This window comes from Mastomys coucha, unplaced genomic scaffold, assembly GCF_008632895.1.
Source record: "Mastomys coucha isolate ucsf_1 unplaced genomic scaffold, UCSF_Mcou_1 pScaffold22, whole genome shotgun sequence".
NCBI classification, from domain to species: domain Eukaryota; kingdom Metazoa; phylum Chordata; class Mammalia; order Rodentia; family Muridae; genus Mastomys; species Mastomys coucha.
In genome coordinates, this window is record NW_022196905.1 from 37,981,869 (window position 1) to 37,996,641 (window position 14,773).

Below are 14,773 nucleotides of genomic sequence, written 5' to 3' on the forward strand. Positions count from 1 at the left end.
GAGAGAGAGAGAGAAAGGGAGAGGAGAGGGAGAGAGAGAGAGAGAGAGAGAAATAACTGGGCATGCAGTGTCCAGGAAGGGCTGAGAGCCTCAGCCACAGCACTGAGTAGCACTTGGCCTGGTTGAAAGGGACATCCAGTTACCTATACAACAGAGGCCAGCACCAACTGAGTGACACCCAACTGTTGGGTGAATGTTGTTTACCATGTGACTTAAAATCTATTTCAGACTGTGGGATATATTTTAAATTCAAATAAAAAGCACTGAGCTTTACTTGTGTTCCAGAAAAAGTGACTTTAAAAACTGTCACTGTACTTACAAGCAAGAGAAATTGAAATGTTTGATTCTGTGTAAAGAATCCTATTGTGTCTGCCAAGATTCTATGCCTTGTAAGCCCCTCAGAGGCTATTTTTGTAGGGGGATATCTGGGTATATATAGAGATCTGGACTGTTTGCTAAGAAACGCACTTTAAAAACTACAATGGTGCTAGATTAGGCAGCCCAGACGGGTCTTCAACTTGCCACCTTGCAGTGTCTGCTTTCTTCTGTGAGCTAGGATTACAGGCATGTATCACCATGCTTAGTACAACAGTATCTCTGTTAGGTCTGAAAATCTGTTATCCGAAAGGACAACTGGGGGAGGCAGGATGCTAGTGCTGCTGCCTCTGCGTGGGGTTCTGTAACCCTGGAGAGCAGTGGAATAATCAGAGCACAGGTTTCATCACAGGCAGGGCACGCGCTGGCTACGCAAAGAAGCCACACTTGCCATGCTCCTTTATACTGAAATGAATCAGGGCTGGCATCATCTATAGAAAGGCCTGGTGCAACGCAACCCCTTTACTTGCAGGACACTCTCTTTGACCTGACCAGCTTTCCCCCAGTACTCACTTTTGGAAAGGTGAAGGCCAACAAGAATAACCCACAGCAGATGCAAATTCACTTTACACTTCTGTGTATTTTAAGGACCAAACGCCAAAGGCTCCATTCATTCATGCTTTATTTCAAATCTCAGAATCAGGACAGGAGCTCTTGCGCCTCAGTTTAGAATCTCACAGATGACCAGATGACACCTGAACCGAATGCCCATCCTCACAAACCAGAGAGTGCCACTAAACTGTGAATCGGGACCTGTGACTGCGAAAATGATTCGGCTTCCAGCTGAGCCCCAGTTCCTTCTCTCAAGGGCCTCCTTCTAAATGTGTCAGTGGTGTCAAGCGGGACACTCCATGATCATTCTAGAACTCTATGTCTAAACCACAGGCAGATCCATAGTGAGCAGATGGAAATCCACATGGAAGGTCATTGCCTGCTCTAGGGTTGACACACTTTTAGCGACTGCAGACTCCTTTCTACAGTCAGTATCACTAAGTCATCCCCACCCCATCAGTAACCTCATTTAGAAGAAAAAATCTAGAGTATTCATTTGTTTAAAAAAAACTGACTATGGTAAAAGGGTATATATACAATTTACTATACACAAAATACATCTCTTCTGTAAACTGGTTTGTGTTTAGCACACTTCACATATGGAAGTAAGTTAGGTACCCAGCTATGACATCCGAATAGCTGGCTCACAGGTAAATGTATCCAGGGGGAACAAGCACCCCCATATGCTTTAGTGTCTAAATAGAAATTCAGTATAAAAAAAAGTTAAAAATGAAACAGGAGAGAATCATTCGTGAGTAGCAATGGATACATGGATTATAACCATGACTGTTCATTCCTGACAAAGCGCTACCCTAAGACCACTGGTACTGAGTGCCCAGTGCCCGCCCGAGTCTCCACCATGGTTTCTTCTGCATTTAGAAGGTTCTAGATGACTCAGAAACTATCCAAAGTCTGGGATGCTTTCCACGTTGACTATCTTGATGCTGAAATGGAAATCAAACATGATTTTAGAAACTGGCTTTGAGTTACAAAGGAAAGCAAGAATGCAGAATTCTAAAATGGTTCTGTCAGGAGCCTGAGAACTACAGAAAACATAAATTTATTCAAAAGCAGGAGGGCAGGCCTTGTGTGCATCATCTTATCATTGCATTCCAGTTTAATTTCTGACATAGATATTTTTTTAAAAAAATATGTTTATAGTAGTTTGTTGTAAAGTAATGTTTTACAGTGTTAGCACAGATAAAAAATCTTTCAATAAATTCCATAACCCTCAATGTACATGTGAATATTTGGAGCTGATTATATTTACTATATTTAGCAACATCTAATTATATACCCTGTATATCTAGATGTAATCATGGTGCATGTGTGTGCATCCACACATATGTATACACACACATTGTCTAATCACCTAAGTAGTTGGATTCCATGTAACTAAAAGCATGCTATATGATCTACATACTTATTTAGATTTTTCCACTTAATATGTTAGAATCACTTGTGCATGTATATAAAAGCGTGGGACTTACTTCAGGCAATTTCAACTTCAGTTGTCAGTATCGAGACGGGCTAGAAACAAAAAAACAGAACAGAGAACTGTAGCACGGTGGGCTAGGCTGCAGGTGGTTTCATCATCTGTGTGGGAACCAGGATGTGACTATAGTCACAGCTGAATACAGACCAATCCCCAGAGAGTTCAAGGAAAGAGAATGCCAGAATAAGCAGGCTGTTCTATCTATCTGCGTTTGAAAACATCATGTGGAGGACAGCATGCGGCAAGCTGAGGCACGCTGTGGTTAAAAGAAGATGCGTGTGGTAAGGGTCAGTAGGAATATATGTGTGCTAAGGGTCACATGTGTGCAGGACATCAGAGTAACAGAGACTGGCCACAGATGGCTCCCTGAAACTTGACTGTACGATCAGGAGGCAGAAACTAACAGAAGTTCTGCAGGGATCTTGCTGGATTCCATGCGTGTGAGCCCAGATGTGTACAGATCCTGGAAGTAGGTTTCTGAGTAACAACCAACACTAAACTGCACCATCCTCTCACACTTCGTTAAAACCATGACCTTGACTGCCATGAAGAATTTGTGCCGAGGGAGGTAGGAGGATTCCCTCTGGAGGGCCCACCCAGATCACTGGCCCCAAAGGGCCTCCAGGCACCTTCCATAAGACAGGCACACACAGAGCAGTGCAGGCAGGGATACTGTGGCCACAGAGCACTTCCCTGGGATCAGATGGGTTTTTTTTCCCCTTTGGGTAGGAAAAATATGGGGAAGGTGGGCCCTTCACACTTCTCCCAAAGCATCTGCAAGCAAATTGCACAAAAAGTACCCTCCACAGCTCAACAACAAGGCTTAAGTCTGAAGATATATTTCATAGAAACAGTACAGTATATTTTCCCCAATGTGGTTTGTTAACATTAGATGGGAAAACATCAAGCAGGGTATAGTGGCTAATGCTCATAATCCAGTACTTGGGAAATGGACACAGGAAGAGTGCCGTGAGTGTTAGGCCAGAATGGGGTACAGCAATGAACTGGTAGAGAAAGGATACAAATCATGCCATCTCCAGTTGAGATCTCCATGCCTTTCTATGATGGCAACTTGATGGTAACACCTCTGGACATGTCTGTCCTGGATTTTCAAAGTTAGGTTAATTGAGGTGGAAGATCCATCTCAAATGTGAATGTTTCCTTCCTACAGTGTAGGTTTCCCAAACTAAATAAAAAGGAGAAAGCAAGCCCAACACCAACATTCATGTCGTCTGCCTCCTCACTGGGGATACGCTGTGAGCAGAAGCCTCATGTTCCTGTCACCATGACTTCCTGCCATGACTGACTATACCTTGGAACTATGAGACACAATAAACCTTTCCTTCTCTAAGTTACGTTGGCCAGGTATTTTGTTACAGCAAATACACTGCCTCAGAGAAATCTACCTCTCCTTAGTGCAGACTGTGTGGGAGGCAGAAATAACCCTATGAAGAATGTCCCAGCTTCGTGGCTTAGCAGGAAGCTCATAGCTCTTTTTTTTTTTTTCCCCTTAGGCAAAAGCAAATGACAGGTCCTGCGACAGACTAACTAGAGGCTGGAACTGTGTGGGTATGCGTATTGTGTAGCAAATATAAAAGGGGGCTATATTAAATATTACCCCATGAGGTAATAGCTTGGCCAAACTGACCCTCCCTTGGTTAAATGTCAGTGAGTGCCTTGATTGTTACAAAGCTTTCCCTAAAGAGACAAGCACCTTCATGAAGCACTCACGCCTACTTTGTCCTGGTTACTGACAGTGTGTTAATGCTTAAGTGGAATCACATTACCAAGTTCATGTGAAGGGAGTGGGTACCTAGGCTTACATGTACAGAAGGTCTCTCTAGGGGTCTTTCCCTGTTATCCATGGCTCTGTGTGTGATAAAGGGAGGCTGAGTGGAACTGGCTTGGCTGACAGGCTAGGGATGCACGTTTACTTATTAACTTAATGTTTGGCTCACCTTTTGATTCAGTCAGAATCATCCAGAGAATCAGAACATCCCCACTATCATGAACTACAAACCATCAAAGAGAGGACTGCCCTAAACTGTGCCTAAACATTTGACCCTCAGGAGCTCTTTGACCCTCACAATATCTAAGCAAGTAGGGCTCTTATTGATGCCATCTAAAGATGTGAAAACTGAGGCTTAAAGACATCATTAGCTTTCCACAACAGAGCAAGTAAAAGGGAGTAAAGATTTACTCCAATCTAGACCCCAGAGTCTTCTGTCAGAAGTTGCAGGTCTTGCTGAGGCTGAAGTGACTGTGTCCCTAGGGCTCCTGAGGTGTCACTCTCTCATCTGCAAAACATAAGCAAGCCTTCTAATCTCCAACTGACTTTTGAGTTCTTTTTCCTGCCCAGGAGGGCAAGTTCCTCAGGCGACCCACCAGGTCCCCATAGAACAATGAACACTCAGGAAAGAAAGAAGGTAGGTTTTCGTATAATTGTCACTGAGAATGTGGCTTCTGTGACACAGGGTGGGCCCTACCATCTTTGGGACTTACAATATTGCAAAATCAAAAACAAAGCAAACAAAACCTTCAAATGGTCTTTGGAGCCATCACGTGGAATGCAGACAGCTCCAAGGAATCCAGACGTCCTATGGAGCACTGAGGAATGATCTCAGGCACTAACACGGTCCTGGCTTCACCTCTCACATAATGTGGAAGCCTGTGTTCTTGCCAGAGACACATCTTCAAAGCAAGGTGTGTGCAAGGATTGTGCAAGCAGAATTATCAGCAAAGCACCCTGAAACATTAGGCATTTAACGCTGTGGGAGCTTTTTGTCTGTTTTGAACCTCAACATTCACAACCCTAGATGAACGGTTCACCTGAAGCCTCCTGTTTTTCCTGTTGTCCACCTCCTTCTCTGCAGTAAATCAGATGGAAGCTTTAGCAAGGCTTCCTGCAATCCATTTATACAGACATGACATGTTCTCTCAGGAGAACCAATAGCCCAGAGAACCAAGTGTTTCATCCTAGAAGCAGTGTGCCTGTGGGACTGAGTGGGGTCTCAGCTATTTCATCTTTGATGCTTAAAGAGAACATCTGCCTCTCCTTTACACCCAAGGGCTCAGGGCCAGGGCATGGCAAGATGGCTCCAAGGAAGAGAATTGGTGACTGCCTAGCGGGCATGTCCAAACTTCCACCTGTCAGGGTCCCAGGTGAGCTAAGAATACAGCCCAACACAAAAGTTACCAAAAACATGATAAGACTTAGTGTGTTGTTTTACAGCTCTTGTTTATAACTTGATTGCCTGATTGCTGGGTGTGAACTTTGTAGATAAGGATCCTGTCAGTATCAAAAGTCGGACACACCTGCTGACTTTGACATCATTTCTAAGTGGCAAAGTGTCCATAGCTGAATAGATGTACTACTAAAAGGTTCCTGGTTCTCAAAGACAAACCTACCACTGGCAAGCTAAGCCCTCTCTTCTTACTGGAAACATTATGGGGCTACGGCATACTCTGCCAGGCCTACCAGAGCTTTTACTCCCATCGCTTCTTGCACTACACCACCATACCCTCTTGTAAGATGGGCTTGCCACCAGCCGTGGGGCAGTCAGCAGATAGTTCTTCCACTAGAGCTAAACTATTCCACCTGAGGGCTTGAGCAGGTCCCACACCTGAGGGAGTTGAGGTACCAAGGCAGCGTGTGGTCCATGACTTCTAACAGGCCACATTTGCTCCAGTACCAAGGCAGCATCTGGCCCATGATCTCTAACAGGCCACATTTGCCCTGGAGCTCCCCACTGCTGAGATGAGGCCTGTGGCAGGTTCTCCTGAATGTCTCCTCCTTCCTTTCACAACTGTGGATCTTCATAAATGTCTCGCACCCCAATTTCCATCTCAGCATCTCTGCCAGAGACCCAACCAGCCACACCCTTGCACCCAAGCAGGCCTCTCTTCAGCACCCTACACACAGCCTCGATGAAATGTTCTGCTTGAGAATGGGCATTTGGAGACGTCCCACTCAGGAGGCCAGCCCAGAAGTCAACTCTACACACTCAGCAAGTCCTCAGAACTCACTTCTGACCTGGAAAATCTCTGTTGAGAAATGGAGACACTCTCCAGGTTCACCAGGCCAGGAAGAGGGAGGGCGGTATAAAGTGCAGGCCATACAGCCTACTTTGGGCATATAGGATGTGCTCTGGACAAAACCTCGTAAACTGATACTTGTCTTGAAGCAACCTCACAACACAGCACTCTGGCAGCCAAGTTCAACAAATTATCAGAAGAAAAGGTCACTATCCCCCACTTCAGAACCTTATTGCCCTTCCCCAGTGTCATCAGATGCTATGACTTGTCCATCTACACAGTTCCAAATTCACCAAAAAAGATTCTGATCACCTGGTTGGGGCTGGGGTGGGGTGGTAGTACATGCTTTGGGGAAGTGATTAGGGTGTGAAACTCCAAAGAACTCACAGACCACCACAATGTGAAGACAGCGAAAAAGGAGATGTCCTGTTTGACAAATCTTCCCTTATCAGGCACTGTATCTGGGGGCACCTTGATCTCCCATTCCCAAGCCTATAGAACCACAAGGAAGATATTTCTGTTCTTTATAAGCTACACTGCTTATAGTGTTTTGTTAGAGCAGCTCAGATATTAAAATGATACCTCTCCCTGTATATGACAATTGAAACAAAGGGATTGTAAGCTTTTAGAATGCACCATGCTGTTAGTTGGGAGTGGTGGACATGTCTGTAAAATTTTAGTGGAGTGCAAGAGAATTCACTTGGCAGGTAATAGTCAAAGTTATCTAGAAAATCCAGACCCACAGGAAGTCCCTTAACTCCATGGACCATAAAAACACAAGGATTTTGAAGGAAACATTTGAGTTCTTTTTCTGGTTGATTATAGTTAATTTGCTGGAGAGAAGAAAAGAAGGAATAAAAGGGGAGAGAGAGGCAGAGAGAGTCTTCAAGTCACTACTTTATGATTTGGGGTAGAGGAAGGCTCAGTAAAAGTGTACATGCATGGATTCCCATTAGGATCTAGAGTCGCTCATAGCATTTAAAGATGACATTCAACCTGGATGCTACTCCGTTCCATTGCTGAGAAATCCTCTGAAAATTTCTCCATTTGGCATCGTGGAATGCTATGCAGCGTGTGGCTAGTGCCAGCCAGTGACAGTGCAGTGTCATGCAGAGAGAAGCAAAGGGCGCCAAGAACATGCAGAAGACTCGATATGAGCTCTAGCAGCGACAAAAGGCTCACCACAGGCGAGGCATGCACTGCAGGCTGTTTTACCTTGTCATAACAGGATTGTGAACACCATATAAATGATCTTTATGATAACCATTACTACCGTTTTCCAAACTGCAACAAAAATAAATATACCAGAAATACCAAGTTACCCCTAGGGTGAAATATTTATGTTAACAGATCACAAAGACAATGTAAAGGTTATAAAACATAAATCACAAATTGTTAAGTCTGCATAGAAGGTTTGAGGGTGTATTCTAGTTATATCTTCCCTCTTTCAAAACCACAGGAGGACACAGTGGCTTTGTAGATCAAAACATTTAATATTAAAAGAGTTCATTCACTCAACGAGTGGTTTGTAAGCATCTTCTACGTGCCAACTCACTTTCTAAGGTGTCATGATCCATCTTTACCCAGCTTTATCTATTATTCTTTTCTCATACCATCAACTTAACTAAAGGTCTGCCATGTAATAGAACCCTCCCCCACCCCATCTGTGAAGATAATTTAAAAAAAAAAAAAAAAGGCTTACTTTTTCATGGGTACAGTCTCAACACTATAAAATACAAAAGGGGGGAGACAGGGTTATTTACTTGTTGCGTCACTATTAAGGCTCATGATCTACCCCCTCCCACTGTTTTCACTGCACTGAGTGCTGACAGTTCAAACTGCAGAGATGAGGAAGATAGAGAAGTCAAAAGGAAGCATGCATGTTCACCAGACACAGAGCAAAGGCGGGTGGCAGAACTGGCGCAAAGGAGCAACAACAGTTATCATAAAGTGAAATGCCACGTCCCCGAGATGGGAGAGCTGAAACAAGAAGGACACGGGTTAGAGAAGTTGATATTAAAGAAGAAAAAGAAGAATCGTAAGATGGGTTAAATACAAACAAAGCCAGGCACAGCAACTACAGTAACAGAAACAATGGAAAAGAGACAACCCAGGGCTTAAGCAGAAGCCAAGTTTTTCTCATGAGAACTCGGCTTGGGTGGCTGGCTGAGGACAGTGCAACATAGAAATTCCTGGCCCTCAAGAAACCCCACACTCACTCGTCATATACGTCCTCTGAATCCATCCTGCGATAATACTTGGCCAGCTTGATAGCAATGATTACAGCCGGAAGTAAGAGCACCGTGGCTTTCCCTATGCCGAACCAGAACAAATTCTGAGGATAAAAATAACAACCACAACAACAAGATCAGTAGAATTAAATGCTTGAAATTTGGTAATAGGAAAGAACATTCGCTAGGGGGAGAATTCTTTGTGTAATTTTTGAAGTTCTTATTTTACTCTCAAAATCAATTGTGAACCTAACAGGAATCAGCCCCCAGGTAGAGTGCAACATATTAATGTAACCCAGTTAATCTTTTGGAAAGCTGAGCAGATCCTAGCCTAGATATAGGCTTGTGTTTATTTTATAAAAGAGGTATAGAAGGATCTAGAGGTGAGACTAAGATTTGCTCTAAGACAGTCAAAAGGCACACAATCACATACCACATGGGGTATTGTTGAGATTTGGTCATTTGCTATATACTATAAAGATGAAAACTGGCCCCCAAGGTCTGGTTATGCCTTAGGCACAAGGAGATGCTCATGTGCATCAAGTGATGCTATATAACCTTGTTCATTAGTTTAAAGCTACTGGTTGAATAAAGATGCCTACAGCCTATGGCTGGGCAGAAGAGAGGTAGATGGGGCTTTGGTTCCTGAGCTTGGGGTCAGAGACAGAGACAACAAGGAGAAGGAGAAGGCAGAGAGAGGAGAAAATGCGACGGGGTAAGGGACTGTGATAACTGGCCATGTTGGAGTAAGAGCAGCCCAGGTGTAACATGGCAAGTCATATCTCAGGGTTATTGATAGGGAAGTAGATACTAATAGCTAAGAGAGTAGATATCTAGCCAGCTTTAGTGCTGATCAAGACTTATTATAAATATAAAAGTTTTGTGTCTTTTATCTTGGAACAAAATAATCTAAGGTGGGGTAAAAACCTCCAACTGAAATTGAATATTTACTACAACAGCACATTTTTGTTGGACAGGCTGTCTAACAAAAATGGTTAAAGATGGTACGTTTTGGGGGGACCCTGGTGTGTGCTGAATGCCACTGTGTCCTCTTGGCTGGACTGTTATAGGATGAGGATGCCACTGTCTTAATTATTCAGAAGTAGAACAAAATCAGAAAAGTCAGCTAGCCGTGGTAATGTTGATCTGCATGGAAAGGCACTTGAACTTGAGTGTGCTGGCTGATCACAGACTAAAGTTGACCATGTTTTCTCAAAAGACAATGTTAACATTTAAAAAAAAGAAAACCTGCTGCCAATAAGTACACTTAATCCTGGTCCATGCCTTCTTGAAAGCGGGAGATGGGAGGAGTTGGGGGAAGGGCCAATTGAAACTAAAGATGTGTGAAAAGGTCAAAAGAAAACCTAATATTTATTTGGTCATTCAAATTCAAAGTTAAAAAAAACCAAGAGTTTGAAGAGAAGTACCTTTGCCTAGGTACATAAAGCTACTTTCAAAACTCACAAATTATTAATGAATTTCCAATGCCAGAGCTGGGTTCCCTCCCTCTGAGCTGTTGGTAGGAGACACTCCTGAGACCTCTGACACAATACTGGTAATTGTCATTGCTGTTGTGGGCAAACCACACTAAATGGTAAGACCCTATGACTGAAGGTACTATATACTCTTCTTATAAGACATAGGGAAATCAGGCTGGAACTGGACTAGAAGCGTCCTCACTGCTGACTAACCTACAAGTTGTGGAAGATGCTGTGCAGGCTGCTGTGACATCTGTCTGCAGCCCTCTCTGCTCTGTGATGGGGTAACCAACCTATTTTCTAACTAGATTTTGAAGTCTGCTCCACAGGAGATAATTCCTATCTGGTACTAGAAATTTAGTCAAAGACATAGTCAAAGACTATGCCTAGGAGGTTGTAGGCCCTAATGAGGAAGTTACTTATGTAGCTGTGCTGAATTGACATGATGTACCCATACGATTGGCTTCCAAATAATTACATTTATGCTCATCGGTTGGCCCTGCTGTCAGACAAAGACAGCAGGGCTCCTGAGGCCCAGGCCTCCCTTGGAATTTATAGTTAATTAATGGTTGATGGGGGAAGAAAAAAAATGTCTTTAATGGTATACCACTAGTAAGGGTGCTCACACTGCTCTAAATGATCTTTCAGCCATGTTCCTGTAAATAACTCTAATGAAGACCCTTAGGTTAAGAAAACTGGTTTGGAAAAGGAAGGTGATCAGAGTGAAGGGTGTGGGACAAGGGAGGATAATGTTGGCATCTCTCTGGCACCTAATCTTCAGAAGAAGAATAGCTTTGTCATAAAGCTGTAACACTCTCAGAACAACATTGAAAACATAGAAAACTACCAATAACATAATATGGGAGGTGGTTTTCAGGAAGAACAAGTTCACTTAATCTGCCTTCTCTTTTTGAAAGATGAAATTCTTACCAGAGGGTCAGTAACATAGCCACACAGAACGCCATTAACAGCAGAGTCCATCACGGTGGTCATGGGTTTGCAGGATGTCATCTTCTCTGTGATCTATGGGACAGGAAATGCAGGCAAACATTCACTGAGGCAGACTCACAAAAAAAAATCATGCCATAAGTCAGGACCCCTGGCTGGATTCACGAGAGCATCTCCAAGCCCCGGAAGCCATGAGGGCTGACAGCTGCTGAGGGGTTCTATAGCTGATACAATTAACATGCATTTATATCAATACCCTTATTCCTCATGAGTCCTAGTTTTCCTCATTTGTTGTCTAGAAGACCCATCCTATAGAACTGCTGGGAGAACCAAGGAGCATGCATGCCTAGCCAAGGGCTGCAGTGGACTGTTATCTGATGAAGGAGTGGGCAACAAATGAAAGACACCATGCAGCAAAGGTGAGCAAAGGGCTGAAAGGATTGGAGGCTGGAGTGCTCGCCCTTATGGGGAGGCTGTTCCTCCACCCCAAAGGCCCTGGTTGCCCTTATTTCCAAATCCTCTCAACACAGGCAAGTATAAGAAGCCTTGGCACTACAGGACTCCACTGGGCTTGAGCTATGCACTCGCTCCTTTCCTAACTATGCATTTAGCCACCTTGGACCCCCACAGCATCAAGCTGAGCTGCCCATACACCCCGCGCCCAGGAACATAATATGTCAATTCACCATGTCAACTTTTATGTAACTCCCTGAGTCTACTCAAAAGTGTCCTAGAGCACACCATGGGACTTGAAGGAGTGGTAGAGAAATGAGAATCCAGCCTGATCTGATTTGGGGTATAAGTACAGTACAGTCAACTGTGTTCTTTGAGTGACTATTCAATGAAAACCCTTATGTACTTTCTTATGCCTATGCATAATTAGACGTATATATAATTAAAGTCACACACACCATGGGGGAAAAATGTGAAGAGAATGAAGATTTATATAATTTGTGCCTTTTTTTTTTTTTAGTTTATTAATTTTTTTAAATGTACATATTCATTCACAAATGTAGTACATATTGATAGGGTATTTTTGTCATATTCTTTAAAATTTATAAAATATTATAACAATAAAAATGAGTATTATAAAAGTTGTTTGATATAAAACAACAATCAATTTAACAGTCTTATGTAGATGCTCATCTACAGCAATAGTGAAAATACATTCTTTTCAATATAAATTTTAAATAACTCCAAACATATTAACTATATACTTCAAAACAATACATCACTATTAGTATTTTCTTAAATGAACATAAATATATAAAGTCTTTTTGTTTGTTTTGTATTTAGTAGAGTTTAAAATCTTGGCTCTTACTGTGGTACAAGCCCAAAATAAGAACAATTTTTAGACTTTGGGTTTCATTGTAATAAGGCTGTACTTCAATGACCCTCATATCACCAAAGGATTTTACCTCCATCATAGCTAAGCTGAAAGTTGATAGTTCTGCTGCACCAAGAAATGAATTGTAGGCTCAGTTTTTGGATACAAATTTCCTGCTATGGTCAAAACTATTTGACTTGAGTGAGTGACTTCATTCTCAGCCCACAGAGAACAGGTTACATTCATTTAATAAATGGTGTGTGTATTAAGATGGTCTATCCATAAAGTCATTCACCAACTGTTTCAATGAACAATGGTTCTGTGTGGAGGGTGGCACAGAGGGTAAGAATTTGACTCATTAGCTGTGATAATTTGGAAAAGCATTCAAAAAAGAACAGCTTATATATTTCAAAAGTATTTATATACCCAAAAGAAACATAGACAATTAACTAGGGAGGTTGTTTGTAAGAGAACAACAAAGTGAGACTGAATGCTTTGCTTGACGTCCGTGCCTTTAATTACAAGAAAAAACCATCCCCATCCCACCCCTAGCAACTAGCTCTCCCTTCTGAGGACCCCATGAGAAGCCTCAACCAGTAATCCGCTGACCTTGCGGCTGCCTCAGACAGCCTGCTGCCTCCTGTACCTTTGAATAAAGTCCAGGCTGCTTTGCTCTTCACTTCCTCGGGTTCTTTGTGTGAGATGTGGGGGACCTGGAACTTCCATCTATCTTTGGTTGAAATGACTAGGATTTTAATATCCTTCAGAATTTATACTAGGAAATGACTCTCCTGAGATGTGATACCCTTTATGTTCATAAAAGACAACGCTACTTACGGCGTACAAGACCCAGCGCAGGTAATGTTCAAAGTAGCCTATTATTGTTCTCCCAAATTTCTTCGTTTCCTAGAAAGAAATCAAAGATTAACACTATTATTAAAAGGACTAGAGCAGAAGTTCTCAACCTGTGGGTTACATATCAGATATCCTGCATATCAGATATCCCGTATATCAGGTATTATGAATACACATATTACGATTCATAACAATAGCAAAATTACAGTTATGAAGTAGCAATTACAGTTATGAAGTAGCAGTGAAATAATTTTATGGTTAAGGGCCACAATAACATGAGGAACTGGGTTAAAGGTGCTTAGTTTCAGACCCAGGGGCAAGGGACTGAGGTGCATATCTTACATATCAAAGCAGACTTGGCCTCCAGGTTCTCCCAGCATCCCAGTCCTTACCTGGCATACTCTGCCCACAACCCTGAACTTTCCAGTGCAGGGGCTGAGCTGCCCTTCCCCAACAGGCTCTTCCCTACATAATCCAGACATTTTGGTCTCTTCTCTCTCTTTCTCTCTCTCCTCCTTCTTTTCTCTCTCTGCATGTACCCCTTTCTCTCTCTTCTCCCCTCCCCATGGTGACTTCCCTGGCCTCAGTCCTGAGGGCCAATGAACTCCCCTGAGAACAGCTTCCCAGTAAACCTGCGATTAATATAATCTAATCTGTCTTGAATTGGCTGATTTCACCAGTAGAAAAGAAACTTTTCAAAAGGGCTGCAGCATTAGGAAGGTTGAGAGCCATTCGACTAAAGCATCCTTAATGGGTAAAGCCACTTCATCCTGTAATATGCTCACAGGGCACTTTATCTCCACATTTGTTTGAGAAAAGAGAACTCACTCCAATAACGATGGAGGAAATGTTATTGGTAAGGAAATGCTGAGCAGAATCCAAAGAGTCAAGGACTTTCTTCACTTTGTCCTGGAGAACACAGTAATTGGGAAAGAAGCAAGAGATTTAGATTAGGCAGTTTGCAAATCAATTAAGAGCTCCCCAGAGAGGCCAGTTCCAGGATTTCCACTCCTTTCGATAAAAATCTGAAGACCCCAGATTCCTCTCTATAAAATGGAGTGGTACTGTCATATAATCCATGCAGTCTGCTCATGTACTTATCTAGTACCAGGTACCTGCTCCGTCAGTAACTGAGATACTATAGCATAGCTGTGTGTGACAACAACAAAACAGGGGTCTACATGTTTGCGGTAGATATAAACCTACCCCTTTTTTGTATATTTCTTTTCGCTCTCCTCTTTCTTTCCTTTTCTTTCCTTCTTTCTCTCTTTCTTTCTTTCTTCCTTTCTTTCTTTCCTGTTTTGGTACTGGGGATTGATCCCATGGCCTGTGCTCTCTAGACAAGCATTCTACCACTGTGCTAAATCCCAAGGCCCTCTATTCAAGATGTAACTGTTTGAACCCACCCACAGACACAGAACTCTTGTTGATGGACAGCAGTCAGGTGGCTAGGGCCTATAACTGGACACAAGCCTGA

General features: G+C 42.8%; 1 protein-coding gene across 11 annotated transcripts in view; it reads right to left on the reverse strand.

The window, feature by feature from the left end:
• Positions 1-980: 980 nt before the first annotated feature.
• Prom1 (prominin 1) overlaps positions 981-14,773 on the reverse strand; it is a 115,920-nt gene continuing 102,127 nt past the window's right edge. For 3 of the 11 annotated variants that reach the window (XM_031342140.1, XM_031342138.1, XM_031342139.1), the window contains exons 21-28: positions 14,125-14,205; positions 13,279-13,347; positions 11,097-11,189; positions 8,677-8,792; positions 8,160-8,183; positions 7,673-7,741; positions 2,418-2,457; positions 981-1,871 (exon numbers count right to left, since the gene is read on the reverse strand). In XM_031342140.1, the coding sequence (XP_031198000.1) occupies positions 2,442-2,457; positions 7,673-7,741; positions 8,160-8,183; positions 8,677-8,792; positions 11,097-11,189; positions 13,279-13,347; positions 14,125-14,205 (468 nt within the window). In that variant the 3' untranslated portion in view covers positions 981-1,871; positions 2,418-2,441. Of the gene's footprint in view, positions 1,872-2,417; positions 2,458-7,672; positions 7,742-8,159; positions 8,184-8,254; positions 8,438-8,672; positions 8,793-11,096; positions 11,190-13,278; positions 13,348-14,124; positions 14,206-14,773 lie in introns of those variants that run through there. The other 8 variants (XM_031342137.1, XM_031342141.1, XM_031342142.1 and 5 more) reach the window with 7 other exon arrangements.